This window comes from Erpetoichthys calabaricus, chromosome 18 (assembly GCF_900747795.2).
Source record: "Erpetoichthys calabaricus chromosome 18, fErpCal1.3, whole genome shotgun sequence".
Lineage (NCBI taxonomy): Eukaryota > Metazoa > Chordata > Cladistia > Polypteriformes > Polypteridae > Erpetoichthys > Erpetoichthys calabaricus.
In genome coordinates, this window is record NC_041411.2 from 26,845,278 (window position 1) to 26,871,436 (window position 26,159).

Sequence of the window (26,159 nt, forward strand, 5' to 3'; positions counted from 1 at the left end):
ACATCTTCATGAATGTTTTATGCTTTTTAACTGTAGTACTAGGGTGTTGTACAGTGTTAGCCATTATGGATGTAATGAGACGTTAAGCAAAGCTGCCTCGAAAGCTTGCATATTGTAATTTTTCTAGTTAGCCAATAAAAGGTGTCATTTTGCTTAACTTCTCACTGTTTTCTAACTTAAAGGCACTTTTCAAAGAAATGTGTTACTTTAGCTTGTTGATCAATGCATTCACGTCTTTTATATCATATTAGGGGGAATGCTTTACCAATAATGGTTAACTATGTTCATAATATAGAACAGAACAGTCATGTCACCTCCTGTCCGCTGACCTCTCAGAAATGACATGTCTGCTTAATGATGATGACGACGATCTCCGCAAAGGTGGACCGGTCCCTCGTCAGCTTTTAATTCCATCCTGCACTAAAAAAAAAACTGTGCAGCAGTGCCACCAAGTGGAGATATCTTACGATTGCAGTGTTAAGACCTTTTGCCTGATGTGGGCACCGTCGTATGTTTGGTTCCGTAACGGGTGAGCGTGCGTGGCAGCAGGACGAACACCGCGCTCGGCACGCCGCTCCTCTCTCGGCCCCGGCTCATCTGCTGTGCTGGGCTGGTCACTCGGGGTGAGGGGGGGATTAGGACTCGGCAAGCTTATTAGGAGCGCACCACGTGACCGGCACGGTCCTAGGTGACCCTGTTTAACCAGGCAGATTAGACAACCAAGGGTGCCCGGTACTCGGGGTTCGTAAACCGCATTTCCGAGAAGGCGCTCGAAAAAAAGGGGGCGATCTTGACATTGCATCGCCCACGGGTGAGTTTTTTTTTTTTTAATTACCACCACCCACCCCCTCGCTCCTCGCCCCCCAGCCCAGCAAAGACCTCTCCTCCTCCTTCTTCCTCCCTCTTTTTGGAGAGTAAACGCTTGCTCACTTGAGAAGGCACACTTTACACTTCCATAGATTAACTGAGAGAGATGATGTGCAAGTGACCTTAATCGTGTTATTAAAATGCTTCCACCCGTAATAGTCTATTTATTTTCGAGCATTTCAGAACCCTAGAGGGTTACCGGAACGACCGACGAATGACAGCACTTGCTCTACCTTACAAATTATTAACAGCGATACGAGTTTGCTTAGAGCTCTCAAAGTAGAGCCGCGAATATGAACGCAATAAATAAGAATCTCCGCTGTTATTGTGCCTGCGGTCTCGGCAGGTTTCTTTTTTTCCGCGATACCCCAGACACACACACGCACACGCTAGCACACACACACACATAGCTTCAGAGGATGTGATAAATAAAGACGATGGTGGAAATAAAGTTATTGAAGCGAACTGTCGGGCAAGTATTACTGTGTATAGCGCCTTGTACAGCGTGCATAGTAACTAAGAAAATAACAACACAACCCCGGGAATTACTGCCTCAGACACGGCTTAGCTCACGCACACGTTTGAACCCCGGGTAGATGTTGACACTCTCGCATAAATCTGGCAGATTTTGTAAGTAACGGGTGTCTTCAGATAAGACAGGTCGTCGTGCGTTGTCGGCATTTGACTAATTAGGTTGTTTGAGGCAGGAAAGTGTGGGAATGTCTGCCAGCTCAGCAGAGATAGAAACGACGGAATTTGCCGTTGCTGCTGCTGCAAGCGACTGCTGGCACCATAATATTTTACATCTTAATTTACGGTTTACAACATCAGGGGATGTAACTTGACACGGAATGAGAACTGAGATGGGGAAAAATTGCAATGTCCCTTTGGAGAAGTCCTCCATCTGCTTTAAAGGATACGTTCGGTAGTCTTTAAGTCAAATGTGCTTCTTCTCAAATATGGTATATATGCATTTACCACGTGAAATCATGTTCTAAATGTAAGCGTTTTCTATTAATAAATATATTAAGCATATACAGTATATCTTGCTTTCACTGGCGTTTTACAATGGCGGCAATTGTCTTTATCAAGCCAAGACAGCCAGTCAATTATTGATCTGCGCTTTGCCATTACACACCCATCATGAAATGGTTTATACAGGTAGGTCCATAAGTATTTGAACAGGGACACCACTTTCATAATATTAGTTCTGCACGCCATCACAATGGATTTAACACAAATCAACCATTAAGTGACTGAAGTGTAGACTTTCACCTTTAATTTAGGGGTTTACCAAAAATATTGTATGAGGCATTAAGGAATGACAGCCATTGTTCTGCATATATACCCCCCTCATTTCCAGAGGCTCAAAAATATTTGGACATTTGACTGACAAGCTGTTCCATAGCCAGGTGCGAGCAGGTCTCTCATTATTTCATTAATTATTAATCATGTATTAAATGGTCTGGAATTGATTCAAAGTGTTGAGTTTGTTTGGAAGCTGTTGCTGTGAACTCTCAATATGTGGTCCAAACATCTGGCCATGCAAATAAAAACAGGCCATCATTAGGAATACACTGGTGAGCTCAGGTATGGACAACCATGGAAGTCAAGAATAATGAATGAAGAAGAACCAATTCATGACATTTTGTCAAACCAAGAACACACTCTGGTAGGTAGGCCTATCACTGCCAAAGTCTACAATTAAGAGACAACTTCATGAAAGTAAAGACAGAGGGTTTACCACAAGGTACAAACCACTGGTCAACCTCAAGCATAGAAAGGACAGATTAGACTTTGCCAGAAAACATTTTTAAAAGCCTTTATAGTTCTAGAAAAATTTTCTTTGGACAAAGGAAGCTAAGATCAATACCAGAATGTGGGAAAGAGAAGAAAGGACTCATGACCCTATGAATACCACGTCTTCTGTGAAACATGGCACAGGCCGTGTTATGGCATGGGCATCCGTGACTGCCCAGGGAAGTCGGTCACTGTTGTTTATTGATGATATGACTGTGGCAGAAGTTGCAGGATGGCTTCTGAAGTGTAGGGCCATACTGTCTGCTCAGATTCAGACAAATGCTGTAAAACTGATAGGACGACACTTTACAGTACAGGTGGACAATGAGCCAAGTGGTTTTCAACCCATGCAACTGGAATATTCTTCAGTGGTCAAGTCAATCAACTGACTTCAACCCAACTGGACTTGCTTTTCACTTGAGGAAGACAAAACTGAAGGCAGAAAGCCCAATGAACAAGCAGCACCTGAAGACAATGGCAGTAAAGGCCTGGCAAAGCATCAACACTTGGAGACAGCCGTGGGTTCAGACTTCAGACAATCATTGACTGGAAAAGGATTTTCAATCAAATATTGAAAATTATCATTATATTTATAATTATGTTAATTTGTCCAAATACTTTTGAGCCCCTGAAAATAGGGGGGGACCATGTATAAAAATGTCTGTTATTTTTTAAAACAGCTCATTGAATATTTTTGTTAAACCCCTTGAATTAAAGCTGAAAGGCTACACTTCTATCACAGCTTGATAGCTTCTTTTCAAATCCATTTTGGTGGCATACAGAGCCAAAATTATGAAAATTGCATCATCTTATGGACCTAACTGTACATGTCGTTTTTAAATAAAAACACTATTATTATGAGATTCAGCCATTTTTAAAGATAACCTGTGCATGATAGCTCAGCACCTAGTCTCCCTGCATAGAACAACCTTACACCCATCTGAGGATATGGTTTCCTTTTGAAAGACCAAATCACAGTAAACCATTCAGGACACGTGGTTGGTTTTGTTTTGGTTTACTTCCACATTTATGAGCGAATTCATGCAAGCGAAAAAAAACGTATCCTAACTACGAGAAAAATAGTACCAGGAATTTGCGATAAAATGATTATTTCCAGACCCCTTTGGTTGTCACAGACGTGTTGGAAACGCGGAAGCCGCATTTTCTTACGTCAAAACCTTTTCAGTGTCATCAGTAGGAATTTTAGGTTTTTATTTTCCAGTGGTGTCCCATTGCCTTCACTATAAAGTGTAGATGCAGGTTAAATGTGTTTTTTAAACTTATACAACTTGTGACAAAGATACTGTATATACAGGTTGAGTCAAAATTATGTTAACATTTGAATGGCAGAAACAATTTATTCACAAAACATACTTCATATGTGCAAGATGATTTGCAGGAATGTCTCAACCTGTTCACCGTCATGTTCAACGCATGTACCATATGTGGCATATAAATTGTCCACAAAAATTGTTTACAAGTACATACATAGCAGTACCATTAGTGTTAGCATAATTCTGACACATCCCGTATATATATCATGTTTGTGAAGAAACAACTTTGACTTGAAAAATACCAGACTTATCCATTAAACTGATTTCCAGAGGTTACAGTCCAAATCCTGAAGTAACTGACACAGAGTACAGAAACTTGACTATTGGTGTGGGCGCTGAGTTAAGTGAGTTCTGTCAAGCATGCAAATCCTTACCTTGGGTTCAACCCAGCAGCACCTTTGGACCCGGCCACACAGCCAGCACTCTTGCTGCCCGTTGAACCCAAAAACAAACAAGTGTTGTTAAGCAATTGACACGCCATCAAGCTTCTAAACATGTATTTTGATGCTGATTACTTAGGTTGGCCAGGACGGCTTCAGAAAAACACCTCAGTGTCTTTGACGAAGGACACCTTTGGCAGGACCTTCAGTGAGGGGACTGCTGAGCTAAATGTTCCTCTAAGTGATGTCCGTACGTGAGTTGTAGGGAAGACATCAGCAGCTGCTCTGGACAAAAGCATGAACTGTCATCTCTGTGATATGAGGAAGGAAATGAAAATAAGCTTAGGACCGTTGGATTGCAAATATCCATTTACAGCAGAAGTTAGAAATTTTGTCAAGAATAGAAATTAGAGAAGTTCATAGAGTGGGTATTTAGATAGGTAACCCCAGTCTAAAGATGTCTGTTAATTGTGATTAGTATTGACGATTTGTCAATGATACTTCTGGTGTAGAAAACAGTCTTTGAAATGAACTGCTATATGCTAAGCAGTAAACCATTTGCTTGTTCCTGTCACTGTTAGCCTGTCATTGCAGATGACATAGGAGTGCTTTTCAGTCTCCTGATACTGCAGGGCATAGTGGGTAGACCAGTCCAGAGATGTTGTTGCAGACACTCATTTTAGGCAAAGTTATGAGTGAGGGTTATTTCCACTTATTATGAAAAAAAGTAAAGAAAAATGACACTGCAATCTCACACAACCAAGAAATGTACGAAGCTGACCTTTTGTACCTTTGACCCACTGATGTCATACTCCTTACACTTCTGATTAACATTGCATAACAGCAGCATAGCAACTGTGAACAAAAATTCCTCCAAATGGCGGTGCCCTAGGGAAAATAAAATGGAGTCACGGGAGACCTCTAAAAATTTGTAACATTATAAAAGGTAAAGCAAATATCAGAAATGATGTTATGCTAGGCACACTAGCAAGGAATCTTTCATGATGGTGACTGGCAAAAGAGACACAGTCAAAACGTGAAATGATAGTGTGGTACAGTGAGTAAAGTGTGCGGCGGTGTGCAATTTTAGATGAATACAGGAGCACTTGGGTTTTGGAAGGGTGTCGTTGTACATGGTAGAGCAGCTCCAGAGTGTTGATGGAGTAATCGTCTGATCGCTAATTCATTTGCACACGCATGTGGTTAGGGTGATTACCTCGTTAGCGTTCTGGGGTCTGTAATCAGTGCCAGTGCACCTGCATCCCTGAAAGTATAAAAAAAAGCCAAGGAGCAAAGCTAGGTGCAGTGTCCCACGGGGGTCCAAATCTCGATTTGAAATGGTTGACTATGCCTTTTGTAAGAAAAAACACAAAAGATTCTCCTAGAGGGTCTGGGGCACCCGTAGGCAAACCCCGTATATTGAAAGGTGTGCAAAAGCCGCAAAAGAAAATGTGTGGCAAAGCGTTTATTTGTGGACTATCTCTGTGTGGAAATCGAGTCTGCCCCAAGATGGTGGTATCTTCGGCTATGATGAGGCCGGTACAGTTGGTCGGTACCCCTGAAGTGACGTCACAGATGTTGGCCCATCAATCTTTCTCTCTTTCTACAGAGGAGAAAGAAGAAGAGATACCATTATAGTACACTGCCCCCAGGTGGCCTGGCATAGTATTGTCATCAACTAAGCCTGTAGCTGTTAACCAAGAGCACACTTGTGACACTGTCAAGCAAACATCTTCTCTGGAAGCAAGGTGCTGCTTGGAAATGTTATCTTCGACAGAAATACGAAGGCTCACTGTTTTAATGGGTGGATGGATTCCTACCAGGGTTTTAACCTTAATTTTATTGGATTTTTGCTGTTATTTATTTGGACTTTTAACCTCCACTGATTCACTTAGACTTCACTTAGACTCCTACATCGACTCCACCACTAAAGTCATAACTGAACAACGTGCAGCAAACACATCACCTGTGACAACATATCGCTACATTTTATTACTAGTCCATTGACATCTTTGAATGTACAGTACACTCCCAAAATTTGCGGGGGGTTACGTTTCTAGAGCACCTGAAAATTGTGAAAAAACGGGATTTTTGGATGTGGTTAAAAAAAAATGCCTATTTTTATAGTTTAAACCCTAAATATGCCCCCAAAACACTTTAATTTAATTTCAAACTCAGCTTAATACATTACCTAAAAAAAAAGAATGTAAAGGTAAACCCGTATACTGCACAGTACTGTACTGCTATGTCTCCCGCAGTCCTAGAATGTAAAATACCGATGTTACCACTATAATCACTGTAATTAATGCAAGCGCATTTTCATTGTCAGAAGCCTTAGAAGGTGCAGGGCTTTTTGGCGGCATCTTGGGGCTTTAACCCTTAAACTGCCACATACTTGGGGGTTAATGTATCCCTGGACGCCAAATATGTTTTTGCTGCACTTTTTAAGTAAACGTCACAATTCACAAAGAAAAAGTGGAATTTTAATGGAACACATTTGTTTCATGCAAAGAGCATCACAATTACTGCAACACTGATCATTTTACACACTGCCAAAGAACTGTAAAAACTATTTTAAAAACTACTGCAACAATTTGTACAAGGCGCAACTGACACCATGGATGAAATTCAGTAAATCACAGAGACAACTGCGCTTGAACTCGCTGCACTCAAGCACACAGAGGTAAGCGCTGATGCTTGCAGGCTAGTCTAGTGTCCCAGAGACAGTGAGGCTGCAGTGCTGCAGGGTGTCACGCTTGGATCACAGAATTGCACAGAAACACACGAGATTGTAGAGACAGAAACTTTATCCAAATACTTCAAACAAACGTGTCTCATTCAGAAGTAAAACAGCTCAGTATGCAGTTAGTTCTCGATTAAAGAATAGACAAACATCATAGGGGAGCACAACGGGTGGGACCTGCAACAGGAGCAGAGGATGTCTTGGGGAGGAGAGAGAAACAAAGCAATCAGCCAAAAAGGACAGGTGCTGTTCAGGCTTTTAAGTAAGCGTAGCGTCGTACGAGAAGCATATCACGAGACAGAGCAACCACAAGTAAGCCCAGCAAGTAAGGGAGCAATGTGAAAGTAGTCTATCAGCGTTTTTTAAGAGGGGTTTTTTGAGGAGCGTCTGTGTCTTCTAGGGGTGAATTCAGCCCCCCTGCTCACAAGGGGCTGGCAAAAACAAAGCAAACCAGTAATCAAACAGCAAATAAAGAATGTAATGAAAACAAATGAAAACAATGATACCACCCCTGTTCCCCTTACGGCGATTACACATTAAATACAACAAAGCACAAACAAATCACACACAATAAATCATGAAAAATGTTCATGAGAAATGGCAACGGATGAAATGTAATGATGAAAATAGATAGTCCAGAGATCCGCACATTGAATGGGAATGTAAAGATAGTCCTACCGCTAATTCCTGAAATGGCGAAGACAGGTGGACGGGTTCAGGAGTGCTCCTTTCTTTGCAGGATGGCCATGAATCCACTTACAGTCCTCATGTACACAGGCAGACGGCAGACAATCCAGACGCCAAACGCGAAACTATCCAGGACAAAACAAATAAGTACAGGTAACCCAACAGAAGGTAGGCAGACAGACAGGAACTTGAAACACAAATTACTGAAACTTTTTTTTTCTTTTGGTCACCAGCCCCCTTTTTAAAAGCTGCGCCGGCATCCGTTGATCCCAACAGCTCCTGCACCCTCAGCAGAAGACCAATCAGAGCCACTGCAGGGACTGCTGGGAGTTGCAGTTTCAAATTCTATTGGCTACTTTTACCATCCCAAGCCGCGTTTTCCTCTACAGTTGCTTCCTGTTCTCTCTACAGTACAGTATTGCCACGAAAAAAGCCATAAAAATGTTATGGCTAAAGGATATTTGCGGTTTCTGCTAATAATTATTAGATAGGTTCTAAGGAAAAATCTGCGAATGACTGAGGCCGCGACCTCTGAACCACGACTTTGCGGGGGTCTACTGTAAATATATAATCTGATATTAAAGAAAGGTTTTGTCCTTGCGATAGGTTATTTTTATTTCTAACACATGCAGTGTGCTCTCTGCACATGCGACACACATTTATATGTGTCAAGACCTTTCGAGATATTTAGATGAGACGTTTCGGCTGTAGACAGTTCACTCAGAAGCTTGCTCCCTGCTGGATCAGGTTAACAACAGCACCACTGGTCTTTGCATTTCAAAATCACTGCTCTGCTTTGAGTGCTGCCTCCATGAGGATTGGTTTAGAAATGTGCCACTCAGTGAGCCGTCTAATTGTTCCCATTCAGTTTTAAGCAAAAATTGCTCATGTTTTTCTCTAGACGTAAATGTTATATGGCTGGCTCTGCGAGACTACTGAATTTGTAAATACTAGTAATTTCTGTCCAAAACTCAAAACCAAATCCCTTAGGGTGTCTACTTTGTTAAGGTGGATACAATTAAATTTATACTTGCAAACTTCTGTTTCCTTGGCAGCGGCATCTCTCAAAGGATGCAGATATGGAGGTCAGTGATGTGGTCCCTTGTGTCTCCTGGAGTCTACAGAGAGGTTCTAACAATCCTGGTGCTGCTGGCATGGAGATCTGTGGCCTCTCTGCAGGTTCAAGCTCCATTACTGCCTGAACAGCCTTTCTTGGTGTTTTGGGGAATTTCCGATTTCTTTTGCCAAGGCAGGCCTGATCCCAGTTCATTCAGTATTGTTGCCAATGGAACAGGACACCTGAAGGACGGTGGTGTGACTATCTTCTATGAAAACGATTTGGGCCTCTATCCCTACTTTGGCTCAAACAATCAACCCGTGTGTGGAGGGCTGCCTCAGTTAACAAACCTGGAAATGCACCTACTCAAATCTGAAGGGGATATCAAATCTAAAATCCCATCTCCAGAGTACCATGGTCTGGCCATCATTAATTGGGATGAGTGGTGGCCAAACTTGAGTCACACCAAGATCAAGAGACTAATCTACCAAGATCAGTCTTGGGCCATACTTGAGCAATTTTTTCCAGACTGGTCACTGGCAGAGCTGAATCATTGGGCTCAAGTGGACTTTGATTCTGCTGCACAGTCCATAATGGTGGAAACTCTACTTCAAGCCCGGACTTTGAGACCAAAGGGGGTGTGGGGATTTAGTTCCTACCCCACCTGTCACAACTCCAACTGGAAGTCAATCAACAGCTCCGGATGCTGCACTAAAGAAGAAGTGGCCCTCAATGACCATCTGTCATGGATGTGGGCAAAAAGCTGTGCACTCTATCCATCCCTCCAGGTAAATGAAGAGCAGAGCAACAGTGAAGCCCACAGCAGAGTCACACATCAAATTCTGGAAGCCTTACGTGTGGCAAATATGGCTGAAGCCCAGACAGCCTTGCCTGTATTTCCTCTGCTCAATATCCTTTACTCCTCCTCATCATCATTCCTGTCACAGGTGGGTAAAAGTCCACATTCTTTAATGTTGAGGGGGAGGGGGGCAGGTATGGAGTAGTGGTCAATTTATTTTTACTAAGTTCTTATGGTATAAAGTGATGGGGAGCCCTGCCAAAGTCACATGACTGTCACTTCAAGTAACGCAAGAAGCTGGTGTCTTGAAATAAACGTGAAGGTCGATCAGCTGTGAAACTGATGTGATGTGCATAGATGTTTCGGTGGGCAGTGCCTCAAAATTGAGAAAGGGGCACAGTACAGGACATGATTTGTTTTATTTTAGTTTTATGTATGTATGTATGTCCTGTTGAGTGATTATGTTTGTAAGTTGGGGTCTGTGTCTTGAAACAGGTTTGCACGGACGTGGAGGGGCTTCAGGGATTAGTAGTTTGTGTTTTGTAGGCAGTGTACAGGTAAAACCAGAAGAGAAGGATGTGGCGGGCCTTTTTTGATCGTTTCACTTTCTGATCGACTCCATCATCAGCAGCACCTAACCCTTTTATTAACTTGGCATTCGTAGCAGGAGATGGATGGTGCTCGGCCACCGGATGTAAGGATGATGGTGAGTTCTTTTCCCTTTCAATCCAGTCCACTGATGTTCTTTTAGAAGAGGCATGCCTCCAAAGACTGTTCTTCTTTTAGACTCTGGTGGTAGGACTGTGTTTATTATCCAAGATCCAGGATCCAACAATTGATTAAAAGGGAATATTCCGCACATCTTTCCATTCTTTGACCAGACTTTTTCCAGGACTGTAAATATTATTGTATGGGGGTTTGTTTGTGGTGTTTGTTTGGTACTTTTGTCATTATTTTCCTCTACCGTGTTTGTAAGCACTTATTATAGCAAGTAAGGAATATTTATATATTTGTTTGTTGGTGTGTTTAATCTATATGGGCATTTTCCTGGGGTGTCATTAATATTCGGGTGTCAGTGCAGAAATACTGTAGAGCTTAGGTGTTGGCCTGATTCGATCAGTCCCTCATTTTAAAAGCTTCTTTGCTGTATAAATCTAGTGGCTACCTCTGTGCTTTCTAGAAGTCAGGGGTTCACTACAAACTTTAATTTCTATGTTTTTAATTTCATTAAAGATTTGGATGTGACTTTGGGGCATTATAATATTAACAAAACATCAACAAATATTTGCCCATGATTGCTGATTATGCTAGATTATGAGAACGGATACAATGTCCCTTGTATATATACTTGATTTTCCTAATACAACACATCATAAAATGATGAAATAGCAGATGAAAGAGTTCCATCCAGTTACATAAAACCTTAACGGTAGGAGTTCAGCATGTCAAGTCAAAGGTTTTTTTCCTTTCATAAAGTGCCCTTTGAGGGTGAAATATTTAGGGAGCCATTAAATCTGATGATCTGGTACCAGAGATCACCATTAGCATCACCATTATTTTTGTAAAACAATAATCATCAAAAGCATATTTTATTTCCATAGAATACAGTAAACTACACTGTAGTCTACCTAGTATGTTGCTTATTTTGGTTTTCTTACGCTTGCGCATGAAAGTGATCAGTGAGGTCCTAATGGGAACGAAGGTCGCTTGGACCAATCAGATGAAAGGGTTGGGCACTTGAGCCACTGTATCCTCCACACACACCCCCAAAGGTGCACAACCCTACTAGGCAGGCAATAAGGAATGAACAGCAACTAAGGGGACAGTTAAAAAAACGGTTGTGGGATAACAGAGACAAGTAGGTGATATGGGGCTCCTAGGCAGAGGTGAGTTTGGGGCTCCGTATCCGACATATCACCAATCAAGGTTTCTGTTCCTTTCTTGAAATGGTTATGGTGGCTAGGTGCAGAAAAGGGAAAACATTTGTTAGCCCACTCCTGTCTGTGACAGGAAAGGCATCAAGTTGGATTTATGGTTTAACTGTATTATAGATAACCATCTGTAGTTTAATTATTTCATTTCTGAAGCACTCCCATACAGGCACTGCTTCTGGCCCCTTGTTATAGTGAAATGTGCACAATGAAATGAAAGCCACCAAGGAGATTACTCACGTCTGGCTTAAAAGCCAATGTCCTCAATTAGTCATGAGTCTCATCCGGAATCACCAGAGTCAAAAATGTCTCACTTGATTCGAAAAAGTTGACAAGAGTGAAATCTCTCTGAAAAAATACTGTAACACTAAACATGAACTCTAAAAAAAGGGACTGCAGTCAGTAGGCCATTTTGGAGACTAGCCAAGATCTAGTCATTTTAGGGTGGCACACTACCTTACTGTGGGACCACTTTAGTAGGCAATGTTGGAAACATAGCCCAGCTGCTGCTATTTTTTTTCCACAGAATACTCCAGTTTTTCTTATTAATTAGCTGATGACACAGTATAGTCCCATGACTCCATGTTAGTGTGTATAATTCCGAGGTGTAGCCAGAAATTCATTTCAGGGAGGATGAGAATGTGCATAAACCATATTTCTGTCTATGATCAATCACTTGGAATGGTCATTAAATATATTTCAGGGGTGATTCAAACCCTAAATGCTATGTCTATGATATCAATGTGTGTGTGAGTGCGCCCTCTGATTATCTGGCCCCCATCCACATTTCCTTCCTATCTGCTTCATTCTGCTACTGCCAAGTTAGGCTGCAGCCCTCCGTGGACTGTAATGGATTAAGCAGATTTCAAAACAGAAGGATGGCATTTGGCTTTGTGCTGTGTGACTTAGTTTGTCGTCCCTGAAAATATGGTTTGTCCTGCTCTACAGTACTAGCGTGGGCAGATGCCGATTTACCATCATTGTAGGCTCTGGTGTTGTTAGCATCTGGCACGTTATCTTCGCTCGTGCTTGCACACCCGTCTTGTTTTGTCACACAGGCTGCCTTCATTTCGGAAAATTTTATTTTTTTATGTATGACTGGAATGGATTTTTTAAGTTTTTCCATTTTTTTTTTGGTTTGTCAGATTCATTTGCATAAGTTCATATCCTTTTTGGTGTCCCATAACACTATTCTATTCAGCAAAGAACGTAAAGTCATATGGAACCGTTCCATATATTGTGCACAGTAATTGTGTGTTAATTGTGAAATGTACTATATTATTACAGCAAACAAATGTGTTTAAGTGCAGATGATAAGTTGAATTGCTTTTTCTTTGATTGAGAAGGTAATAATGTGTTTGATTTTAGCACTAGAATCCCTGGAGCGTACAAAAAAAGTCGTAATGCTGGGCCACCTTAAATTTCTTCTCACCTCTCCATCAGCGTCTTTTGTTTTGGAAATGTGTCACTCAACACACGCAACAAGCGGCCTGCTATACCATCCCCTTCAGGGATTCTAGAGTTAGGTTGTAGGCAGGTTTTCTGATCGGACTTACTGTGCCAAACTGGTGTAAAGCTCCTGAAAGTACTGTGCAGCAAAATAACTTCAGAGAGAAGGCATTCATCACTTCAAACACAAAAGTGATCTTTTCACTTCTTTCTAACATAAAGAAACAAGAGGTAACTCTCAATGATGAGGGACATCATCAGAGGACGCGGCTTCAGACAATAGCACTTTTCAGCTCAAGGTCTCCACACACCATGTGTTGGTGCCCCACACATAGATTAGCACAGTGGTGTGACAATGAAATTTGGTATACAATGAAAAAGTGTGTACTCTTAAGTCTACAGTGCCTTCAGGGAGTATTCAGATCCATTCACTCTTTTCACATTTTGTTCCATTGCAGCCATGAGCTAATATCAATAAAATTCATTTTTTCCTCATCAGACAACACCCAATACCCCAATGAGAAAGTGAAAATTTGTAGGAATTTTTGCTAATGTATTAAGAATAAAAACCTGAAACATCACATTGACCCAAGTATTAAGAACCTTTGAAATTTTGCTCAGGTGCATCCCATTCTATTTATCATCATCACAATTATTGTGCACCTTGTTTGGAGTCCACTTGTGGTCAATTCAATTGATTGGATATGATTAGGAAAGGCATGCACCTGACTATACAAGGTCCCACAGGTGACAACGTGTAGCAGACCAAAAACTAAGTCCTGAGGTTGAAGGAATTGTCTTCAGAGTTCAGAGACAGGATTGTGTCAAGGCTACAAAAAAAAAGGTCTGGAGCACTGAAGGTTCCCAAGAACACAGGGACCTCCATAAATTGTTAAATGGAAGAAGTTTGGAAAATCCACAACTCTTTCTAGAGCTGTCTGCCCAACCAAACTGAGCACTTGGGCGAGAAGGACCATGGTAAGAGAGGTGACCAAGACCTTCAGTGGTCAATGTGGCTCAGCTCTAGAGAACCTGTGTAGGGATAGGAGAAACTTCCAGAAGGACAACCACTACTGCAACACTCCACTAATCTGGACTTAATGATAGAGTGGACAGAAAACACATGAAAGCCCACTTGCAGTTTGCGAAAGTACCCTCAAACGATGAGGTCTGATGATGCTAAAATCGAACCATCTAGCCTCAATTCTAAGCATCATGACTGGAGGAAGCCAGACACCATTCATCAAGTGCACAATACCATTCCAACGGTGAAGCATGGTTGGGGCAGCATCATGCTGAGAAGATGTTTATCAGCAGGAGAGACTGGGAGACAAGTCAAAGTTGAGGGAGCAAAACACTGAGATATCCTTCATGAAGACCTGCTCCAGAGCAGTGATTTTTCAGTTCCGATATTAATTGTAGTTTTAGTTTTTATTTTATTTTATAAAATCTATTTTTATTTCATTATAGTTTTCGGTGGAGTTAATAATTTTAATTTAGATCTGTGTTTAAAATTTAATTTAGTTCTGGCTTTTTTACATAATATTTGTACAATTTTAGTTTTTTTTTTCTATTGCAAGACCACAAATGCTGGCCTACACATATTTAAATGCAAGTTATATTTCAATCAACAAAATACACTCACAGTTCATAACGCCGTTAAACACCGCTTGACTGTCAATGATCAAACAGATCAAGTGGCCAAATGGGTACAGTCAGCAAAATCAAATGTTTCAGTCCAAGAAAGCAGTCTGTGCAAGCGCGTTACTGTTAAGCTTTAAACAAGCACGCATTTCGAGAGATTTCTTCATGTTGTAACGACGTCCATTGCACAGATAGCCACACAGTGAACATACTCGCTTGACGAGCGCCTGTAATGCAGATACATTGACAAGGTCCTCGGTCACTGGCGCCAGCAGACTGTAATGGTGACGATTTCTGCTGCCAGGACTGAAGTAGTGACGTGCGGTGAGGTTCTTGGCTGGTGACTCCTTCAGAGTCAGAGTTACAAATATATGAACCCCAAAGAGTAGCTTATTCATTATTCAATTGGCAGCCAGCATGCACATTGACTACTTATGTTTCTTATCTCATCAGCATTCTTTACACACACAGGTAAGGTACATAATATGACTAAGAAAGAACGTTACATTTATAGCGGCAACAGAGAGACAGTGGAGAGAGCGCATTTGTTCCTCACCCTCCATGTGCTCTAAATTTGCTGTTGCAATTTCACAATTCATACTCATTCAATACAAATGAAAGTATAGAGTGGTGTACAAAAAAAACGGATTTCAGTTTTGACCTTATTTAAAATATTTAGTTGTTTTTAAAAGCTTTTAATTCTGGTGCTTTAATCAATTTTATTACGGACTGTTCAAAAAATGATAAGAAAAACAAAATAATATTTTATTTAAGGTCAAAATTTACTTTTTAAATATTGGATATTTATCTTAGTCTGATCCCATTTTTTTAAAAATTGAAAAACGTTAATGGTCTTACCTTTATTTGTTAATGAAGTCATGTGCCTATCCTTCTCCACGAAAATCTCTGTCGCTTTCTTGTAAAAGTCCTCTTTATTTTCCTTTAGTTTTAAAAGTCTTCATCTTCCATTTTGGCAGTCAGTCGGAACAAAAAGTAAAAATGAACGTACCGCTGCAGTGCACTTGACTTTCTGATATCGTTAACTTATTGGCGCTCAGAGTCTCTGCGTAGAAGAAGAGCGGCAACAAGCACCTGTTGGGCTCACATGCGCCCCCTTCAGGGCAGCTCGGTACTGTCGACCTCGCCTTGTGCCTTTTCACTGCGGTTTTAAGTCCGATCAGCAAGACTGTCAAATATGTCTGACAAATATGTCACGCACATTCATTAAAGATATTAACCAGACTGTGGAAAGTCACGGTGTATAATAAACGCGTGTGCAAAAATTATATTGGCGACATACAGAGCGACAGCAACAGGCACGGGCCAATTGCATGCATCAACCCAGTGAGGGATAGCGCAGTCCGAGATGAGGTCAAGCTCGTCCTGCCTCATCGCTGCCGCACCTCGCGTTTCTCCCCTAAATCTGATCAGGAAATGCGCAATTTTGACTATAAAAATGATCAGAATTATTGGAATTACACAGAAAACAAATTTATAGCACATACCAGTTGACAAATTTATTTTATGTTATCATTATTAGTTTTTTTTTTCACTTTTCACGATGACAGGTGAGACCGCACGTCCCTGTATGAAGTGCTGGTCTTCCACTAAGTACGGATCAAGCTGGCCCTGCACTGAAACTCCGAGACTTTTTTCTTCTTCTTGCACGCTACATTTGCTCTTATTATCATCTGCGCTATACTTAAAGTATTTCCACACGTTACTTTCTTGCTTTCTACCGGCAAACATCTGTGCAAAACTCGCCATCGTCAACCACACGCGTGTTTACTGCTTGAACCCGTCGAGCCAAATGCGCTCAACAAACAAACAAACGGTCCTTTACGGAAGTTGCGTCACGTGACTCTAGTAAGCCCAAGTCACAAGATCACCGCTTAGCGAAGAGCGCAACGTAACTGAAGGCTCAGGGCGACCTACAAACAACTCCTGTGCACGACTGAACCGGATTGAACAAAAATGCTATTGCTGTTTTTTTTTTTGTTTTTTTCCTCAATTTTCGTTCTCGTTTTAGTTCGTTCACATATTACTAATTTTTATTTTTTATTTAGTTTTAGTTTCTCTGTTTGCCTTAATTTCAGCTCACGTTCTTGTAAAAGGAAAAACAATATTTTTAGTTCTAGTTCTCGTTTTCGTTATAAAAATATCACTGCTCCAGAGTACTCTCAACCTTACATTGGGCTGAAGGTTCCCCTACCAACAGGAAAATGAACACCAATCAAACACAAGAGAGGCTTAAAGGACAAGTCTGTGAATGTTCTTGAGTGGCACAGCTACACCCTCAACTTAAGCCCCGAAATAAACATCTCTGGAGAGACCTGAAACTAGCTGTCCACTGGTGGTCCCCATCCAATCTGACAGACCTTGAGAGGACCTACTGAGAAGAATGGCAGAAAATCCCCAAATCTAGATGGGTAAAGTTTGTCACGTCACATCCAAGAAAATTCCAGGCTGGAATTGTTGCCATGAGGGCATCAACTATTCATCCATCCATCCATTTCCCAACCCGCTGAATCCGAACACAGGGTTACGGGGGTCTGCTGGAGCCAATCCCAGCCAACACAGGGCACAAGGCAAGAACCAATCCCGGACAGGGTGCCAACCCACCGCAGGACACACACAAACACACCCACACACCAAGCACACACTAGGGCCAATTTAGAATCGCCAAGGGCATTAACTAAGTACTCCTCAATAAAAGAGTCTGGATATTTGTGTCAGTGTGATATTTCAGTTTTTTTATTTCAATAAATTTGCAAAATTTTTTAAAATCCTATTGTTTTGTCACTCTGTGATATTAAGTGTTGCTTAAAGAGGGGAAAAAATGAATGTAAATGATTTTAGCACAAGGCTACAACATAACAAACTGGATGAAATGTAAAGGGGTCTTAAGGCGCTTCTGTCTCATAATAACTCTAGATTATCTCTTGTTCTTTTGCATGTTGTTATTTAAATATTTGAATATTCCAAAGTTTTTATTATTCTTTGTTTGCTATTTAGAATATAGTAGCTATTTCATAGCTGTTTTTTTTTCCAATTTCAAATATGCAAATTGTTAAACGCCAAAGAAAAAAATCCACAGCAACAGAGATTAGATCAGCATGTCCTTCTTCTTGAACTATCTAAATAATTTAACAGAATAAATGTGTTCTTCTCTGTATAGTCCAAGGAGACTCTTTGATTTTAGTGGCTTCAGGGTGTGGGAAGAATATGGTGCTGCTTCCTATGTGTAGCTGCTGGAAGGTAAGGCAGGATCAGTCATGGGTGAAACGTGTGCTGAAAGAAATCTCTCAGTGCAAAAGTTCATTTTAAAAGATTTTGTGAAAATTCAAAGCAGAAAGTCCACACAAGAATAAAGAAAAGATTGTTACACATGTAGAATAAAAGGCAAAAAAATTGGAAAAAACGTTTCTCCTCTAAATTTAGCTTTTCTTGTCAAACTTCAGTTGTTTCTAAGCTTAAAGATACTTTACTTCACCTTACGCTCAAAACGTATGGCACTGCAAGTTCAATAGAGGGCTTTACGTTACTTACTATTGTGCACGTTAAGGTGCGGTTTAAAACCATGTGCCCTCCATGCCTTACACACGGCAAAGCAGATCACTAAGTGAGACTAATGTATGGTTAAAGAAACAAGAAATAGTCATAATATAACAACTTGTGGGGGTTATAAGAACCTCCCATATAGACTAGGCACTAATACTGCATATAGGCAAACATTTAATATAACTTAAATAACTAGCAAATACCTCTTACACTATGTGCTATCCTGTATGTTAAATTTGGTAATTTAATATCTAATACAGTTCAGGTTCATGGATATCCAGAATTTAACCAAAGCAGCATTCAGTGAGAGGTAAGAACTAACACAAGACAGGATGTCAGTCCACGGCACGTCCCAGGCCTTTTCTGACATTCCTTCACTGCATGACGAATATCAGTGGGTACAGTGGTCTGCAGCTTTATCAGTTATGACGACCAGTTGACATATATGATTCTGTTAGATTTATTATCTGTCACGCAACCCCTTAACCATTGATTGGTATCACTACAGGTGAAACCTAATTCGATATTTTACGATTTGCAGATATCGGTGTGTACCCTGACTGTTTTCTGGTATGATTTAACTTTATTTCAAATAATTTGTTGTTATAGAGCACCATTGCCCATGTGAAAGTAATTTTTGATAAAAGAACCAGGTCGGTTCCGAAATACATAGGAAAGGAAGTGAACAGAGTAACCTCTTCAACTTCTATATTGACCTTCGATTGATCTATCTGATTGTGGTTCGGGAGGCACATTCTGCGGTTGAGGATCGGTTGTCCTCTTTGGCTCATTTTGGGACTCAAGCTACTGTATATAACATCTGTATTTTGGTACATTGTGACAAGTCCTTCTTTCACAGCATTAACACATTTGATCAATTTTTCTTTTGAATTCTTTTATTTTGATGTTGATTTGATACTGTTTTCTTTTGATACTGTTACGTTTATTTACAGTCATATGACTGTAAGTTTGGGAACCCCTCTCAGCCTGCATAATAATTGACTCTTCTTTCAACAAAAAAGATAACAGTGATATGTCTTTCATTTCCTAGGAACATCTGAGTACTTGGGTGTTTTCCGAACAAAGATTTTTAGTGAAGCAGTATTTAGTTGTATGAAATAAATCAAATGTGAAAAACTGGCTGTGCAAATATTTGAGCCCCCTTGTAATTTTGCTGATTTGAATGCCTGTCACTGCTCAATGCTGATTACTTACAACAACAAATTGGTTGGATGAGCTCAATAAGCCTTGAACTTCATAGACAGGTGTATCCAATCATGAGATATAAAGGTATTTAAGGTGGTCAATTCCAAGTTGTGCTTCCCTTTGACTCTCCTCTGAAGAGTGACAGCATGGGATCCTCAAAGCAACTCTCAAAAGATCTGAAAACAAAGATTGTTCAGTCTCCTGGTTTAGGGGAAGGCTACAACAAGCTATCTCAGAGGTTTAAACTGTCAGTTTCAACTGTAAGGAATGGAATTAGGAAATGGAAGGCCACAGGCACAGTTGCTGTTAAACCCAGCAGGTCTGGCAGGCCAAGAAAAATACAGGAGCGGCATATGTGCAGGATTGCGAGAATGATTACAGACAGCACACAGATCACCTCCAAAGACCTGCAAGAACATCTTGCTGCAGATGGTGTACATCATTCAGTGCAATTTGCTCAAAGAACATCTGTATGGCAGGGAGATGAGAAAGAAGCCCTTTCTGCACTCACGCCACAAACAGAGTCGCTTGTTGTATGCAAATGCTCATTTAGACAAGCCAGATTCATTTTGGAACAAAGTGCTTTGGAGCTGATGAGACAAAAATTGAGTCATTTGGTCATAACAAAAGCACTTTGCATGGCGGAAGAAGAACACCGCATTCCAAAAAAAACACCTGCTACCTACTGTCAAATTTGGTGGAGGTTCCATCATGCTGTGGGGCTTTGTGGCTAGTTCAGGGACTGGGGCCCTTATTAAAGTCGAGGGTCGGATGAATTCAACCCAATATCAACAAATTCTTCAGGATAATGTTCAAGCGTCAGTCACAGAGTTGAAGTTACGCAGGGGTTGGATATTCCAACAAGACAATGACCCAAAACACAGTTCAAAATCTACAAAGGCATTCATGCAGAGGGAGAAGTACAATGTTCTGGAATGGCCGTGACAGTCCTCTTACTTGAATATCATCGAAAATCTATGGGATGGTTTGAAACAGGCTGTCTATGCTCGGCAGCCATCAAATTGAACTGAACTGGAGAGATTTTGTATGAAGAATGGTCAAAAATACCTCCATCCAGAATCCAGACACTCATCAAAGGCTATAGGAGGCGTCTAGAGGCTGTTATATTTGCAGAAGGAGGCTCAACTAAGTATTGATGTCATATCTCTGTTGGGGTGCCCATATTTATGCACCTGTCTAATTTTGTTATGATGCATATTGCATATTTTCTGTTAATCCAATAAACTTAATGTCACTGCTGAAATACTACTGTCTCCATAAGGCATGTCATATATTAAAAGGAAGTTGCTACTTTGAAAGCTCAGCCAATGAGAAGCAAAAATCTAAAGAATTAAGAGGGTTTCCCAAACTTTTTCATATGACTGTATATTATCCTTTATAATATTTATTGTAATATGTTTTGTATGGTGGGGGTAGGGGGGGTTTAGAGTTTTCACTTTATTTGTGGTTTATTTTTTGATGAAGATATTTGATGAATTTAGCACCCAGTGTATGTTGTTGAGGTGCGATTCTGATATTGATAAATGGGTTTATGTATTTAAGATACAGATATTAATAATTGTACTGATTTTTTCCCACTAACTGACCGAGTTTAATCTAACCTTAACAGTTAGATAGATAGATAGATAGATAGATAGATAGATAGATAGATAGATAGTTTCATTTCTATCTATCTATCTATCTATTTTTAATTTAATAATACAGTATAGGTTGATAATAGAATTACACTTCTCTCTTATTGTGATGTTCTTTTCTAAGTAAGTGTATATTTGAATATTTCTGCTAGTTTAACGATAGTAGGACCAAGGCTTACACACGCCCACACTCACATAGGGCTACTCTAAAGTCTCACATATTTTTGTAGATACATTTCAGCGTAAGAAAATAATTATCTGTACTTTCCTGATAATTGTTTGGGTTGGCTGTACAGAAACATGGTGTGTCTGTGGTCATGGTAGTAATGTTTCATCAGTCTCTTGTTATCAAACATGGCTGCTCCACTCTCCACTGGTACAAAAGAAGAGCAGTGAGCAGTGATCCACTTTTTATGGGCTGAAGGTGTACCAGGGTCTAAAATTTATAGAAGGCTTTCTGCACAATATGGAGATAGTGCTCATCCACAATAGAGTGTTTGTGAATTGAGAAATCCAATGATGATCGAATGTTGTCATTGTCCACTATGGATGACAATGTTCAGAAAGTCTATGCCATGATTCTGATGAATCCATGAGGATTTTGGCGCACCTTCAGCCCATATAAAAGTGGATCAATACTCTGTGTTCTTCTTTGATGCAAACAGAGAGTGGAGCATCCATGTTTACTCCTAGAAAACAACAAAAGAAAGTGGAAATTTTACTGCCGTGACCAAAGACACACCATGTTTCCATTTGTGTGTGCAAAAAAACTGAACAGCAAACAAAAACAAAAATATCACAACAATTGTGATAATTATTGACTTACCCTCTGTATGCATACGTTGTGACCTACAGGGGTCATCTCAATGCCCCAAACCTTTGACACAACTTCAAATGCACAGCACCAGGTTGAAATAAATGTTTTTATTTGACAAACCCTAGCAGGGCCATCCTGCAGAACTACAACTCCCAGACCTGTGGGTGTCCAGCTGAGAGCTATGTCAATAGGATATTGACATCCACTGACCGGGGGAACATATGACACTGGTCAGCAGTCATCCCCATCTATCAATCTCTCAGCACAGAATGGAAAAAGTAACAATTCCAGCTGGATTGACCATCCATCGATGCTGTTCATTCATAAAAGGAGCACCATCCATCCCGGTCAGGACATCAGTCCAATATGATGTCCATCACAGTGTTATATAGCAGCACAAAGTAAAGTGTCAAATGGAGTCAGTACCTGGTGTGGCCAGTCTTTGCCTTTAAAACTGATCTTTTCTTAGTTCCACTGTCTATTGCATATTTTTATATAAAAAAATCAGCAACCATTTGTTCCAGTTGTGTTGTTCTTGTGCATACTTTGGCTGTTTCACTTGCTTCTGTCTCTCCTGGTAATCCCAAACAGCCTCAGTGATTTTGAGATCAGTGCTCTGTGGAGGACATGACATCTCTTTTCTTCTTTTTGCTGAAGATAGTCCTTATAACCTGGGCTGTGGGTTAAAGCTCATTGAAGCTGGAACCAATCAGACGCTTCCCTGATGCTACTGCATGATGGATCTGCTTGCACTTCTCAGCACTGAAAATCTCATTAATTCTGAGATCACCACCTCCATTTACAGATAAGCAGTCACAAAGTTGTTAGGAAACCTTGGCTGTGCTTCAGTGTTGGATACTCATCCATGTAGTGCTCTCCTACTCTTCTATGGACAAACTCCCTCTTGTCAATCCAGAACCAAACACATAAGGGAGAGACAAACACACATAAAAGTAAAAAGAAACAGAAAACAAACCCTGACTCTCCCACTTGGCCTAACTAAACAAAGTCTGACCCTCGATTAGAAGATGGTGTAGTTGGTCCACTTGCCCATCCTGATATCTATGGCTCAACTTTCTCACTTTTTCAGTTCCTGCAAGTCTCCACTGATCGGACGTGACCTTTTTACCCAAACCTCAGAATTACTTCTAAGTCCAGGAACACCCTGTGAAAGTCCAGAGGTGATTCTACTGGTCATTTCTTTATGGCCCCAGATATTGCCTTGCAGTTACCTCCAAGTTAGTAAAGCTGTGATGCCAATAAGCAGTCTCGTGTTTGATGATGATGGTCCCCTCTCTAATTACAGTACCCATGAAGACATCACGTCTAGGGTTCCTTGTGAACACAAATAGTCTATTATCCCTTAAAGGTCTTTTATCCATGCTGGAATTTGCAGGGTCTAATGTAAAGTTTCATGAAGTGTCTGGCCAGTATAAAACTTTCTAAATGATATCTCACTGAATGTGTGTTTCTGTTGCAGGCTGATCTTGAGAACACCATTGGAGAAAGTGCAGCCCTGGGGGCTTCAGGGGTGGTGCTGAGACAGAAGCTGTTTTCCACCCAAACGCAGGTATTCCAAGAATTTAGCTCTTAGATGAGCTGGGTGTTTGGGGGACATTGACATACAGAAATTCCCATCACTCTCCACTCTGGAGGAGTAGGAAAGAAGGAGTGAGCAGGGCCCATCTCGTCTCTGGCAGCTGCTTGATCGTACTCTGTGGTGTTTACAGTTCTGGTATCTTGGCACTGACAATACTCAGATGTCATATTTTTCCTTAGTTTTTGAATGGAATGTACTGAGTCTTATTAGTAGATACATGACACCATCTTGATTAATAAGTTTAAAGCTTGTCCTTCAGTTGGCATCCTAATTAAGGTATTGATGGTGTAAACTACTACTTGACACCTTTTATGGATTTCTTCTGGCCGGCCTGGTTTATTCGCATTCCACAAAGTTACAAATAATAGTTTAATGGGTTACTCTGAACCGGCCTAGTATGAGAGTATGAGTGCCTCCTGCAGTGAGCTGATGCCCCATCTGGGCAGTCACCGTACATTGCCATACTAGACTCAGGTTGGTTTAGAAAATGGATGGATGGATGGAATGCTTAATTGTGCTCATCCATAGATGAGAAGATAGAGTCAATTTTATGGTGATCTGGAGGTGACCTCACACCTGATTTTCTGTGACATATTTGCATAAGAACAAATTACATTTGACAAATGGCTGGAGACCGTTCAGTCCATCAAGCTCATTTGTTTAGCTAACAGCTATGATGTTCCAATATCTCATCCAGATACGTCTTAAAGGCTGTCAAGGTTTCTTCTTCAACTACATGCCTGTGTAGTTTACATGTTTGAGCCTTTCCGTGGCAGAGAATATCTTTACTGAAGTTATCACTATTTGTATTTTCCACCAGATAAAGAAATTATAAAAACAAATGACTGATCTCTCCTCTATTCTCTCCTAACATAATAGGATTAGGTTAGGCTTAGGATTTTTACATTTTTTTTTTTAAGTGTTCACTCCATGCTGCTTTGCATTTGATCAGTGCGGCGCCCTTAGCCACAATACTTTAAATGGTGACCTAGAAAAATACATCCATTGAAATTTGCTAAAACCATATGGCAGTATCTCGGAACTGTGGTTATGATATGCAGACTACTCTGGTTGAGTCCGAGTGGCAGCAGTCCTTAATGACAATGGCATGCAGTGTTTAAGCAGTGAACACTGCCCTCTTCAGGCTAATGCGTGAAGTGGTCTGTTGTTAGAAACATTAAGAGGCCTGAGAGTCAATAGGACTCCATGGACTTTGGGAAGAAGGTGGTTTGAACCCACCCCAGAATGTGCCACTTTAATAACTCGGTAACATGCTTCTGTCATTTCAGAGACACTGTTGGGGCCTGTCTGGTTACCTCAGCAAGACCCTGGGCCCCTATGTGGTCAATGTGACGACAGCGGCTCGGCTGTGCAGCACCATGGTGTGTAGAAGCAGAGGGCGCTGTGTGAGAAAGGACCCCAAGGAGTTAGTGTACCTGCACCTCCCACCTGAAGCATTCCAGCTGATGCCGGAAGATGGTGAGGTGGGAGATACTGTGGCACAGGGGAAGCTGCGCCCACAAGATGTGCAAAACTGGAAAGACAAATTTAAGTGCCAGTGGTTTGTGGGGTTGACGTCAGAGACAGGATCTGAGGCAGAAGAGCAGGAGGATGAGGAAGTGGAGAAGCCTTTTGAGGCCACTGAGATCAACGTGACGCCAAACTCCATGGATGGCGCCCTCACCTGGGGCTTACCTGTGCATTTCATTCTGGCATTGATCTTGCTTTTGACCTGGCAGATTCTAATCTAGAGATTCAACTTGCTTTCCACATGGGCATCCTTCTCTTTGGGCACAGAGCCATCAGCCCAGCAGATCAGAAAGTGCATCCAAACCCAGAATCAGAATGTGTCCACAGATGGACAACAGGTACACATACCAAGTACATACATTTGTGAATATGCTTACATAAACGTATACAGGATATACATATAAACAGAGATGTGCACACATGTGCAAGCATATGCATACAGAGTACACATGCACACCACACACCACAAAAAAACATAACTAGAAGCACACACGCATATAGAACATATCAGGCATAAGCAAAGGTGTGTGTGAATGCAGCTATAAGTATGAACAAATAGAAAATGCTTGAGCATACAGTTGCACATAAAGACTCAAGCATGCGTATACAATATAAGGCACATTATGTCAGCACATAACAAACATAGTTTTGTACATGAGCTCAAACCTGAATATACAAAACACACATGGAAAATTGTGCATGTACAAATAGGTACTGCACATATATAAACATGCGTGCACAGCAACGCATGATATCAAATGTACCTATTCAGGAGCACATGTGCTATGAACATACACGTACACAGAATACCTATCTATTATCACAGATGATTTAATGGAGAGAAAGACACATGACAAGAATATGCATGTGCAGTTGCACACAATCTAATACAACTGAGACACAGAGCACATGTAAAGCAAGCAGATGCGGTATGTAAGCATGTATACACACAGGCAGCTACTCATACGATTGCATGCAGTACAGACACAGACATTCAAACACGCTCACTGATAAATACCAATTTACACATGCATTCTAACAAATGTTGCACATTCCCATTCCTTCACCCCCATACAGATCACCGTTCTAAACACAAAGA

General features: G+C 40.9%; 1 protein-coding gene across 1 annotated transcript; it reads left to right on the top strand.

Annotated features, from left to right (window-relative positions):
• The first annotated feature begins 317 nt into the window (after positions 1-317).
• On the top strand, positions 318-26,068 carry si:dkey-72l14.3 (Glyco_hydro_56 domain-containing protein). The gene is made up of 4 exons (XM_028825233.2): positions 318-811; positions 8,867-9,815; positions 23,411-23,500; positions 24,820-26,068. The coding sequence occupies exons 2-4, from the start codon at positions 8,883-8,885 to the stop codon at positions 25,279-25,281; spliced, it is 1,485 nt and encodes a 494-aa protein (XP_028681066.2). The 5' UTR covers positions 318-811; positions 8,867-8,882; the 3' UTR covers positions 25,282-26,068.
• Positions 26,069-26,159: the final 91 nt, after the last annotated feature.

Excerpts from the sequence above, each read along its gene's own strand:
- si:dkey-72l14.3 (XM_028825233.2), top strand. The coding sequence starts at position 8,883 with ATGCAGATATGGAGGTCAGTGATGTGGTCCCTTGTGTCTCCTGGAGTC. Across the intron at positions 9,816-23,410 it reads CATCATCATTCCTGTCACAG|GCTGATCTTGAGAACACCAT; the intron begins GTGGGTAAAAGT and ends TTTCTGTTGCAG. Across the intron at positions 23,501-24,819 it reads TGTTTTCCACCCAAACGCAG|AGACACTGTTGGGGCCTGTC; the intron begins GTATTCCAAGAA and ends CTGTCATTTCAG.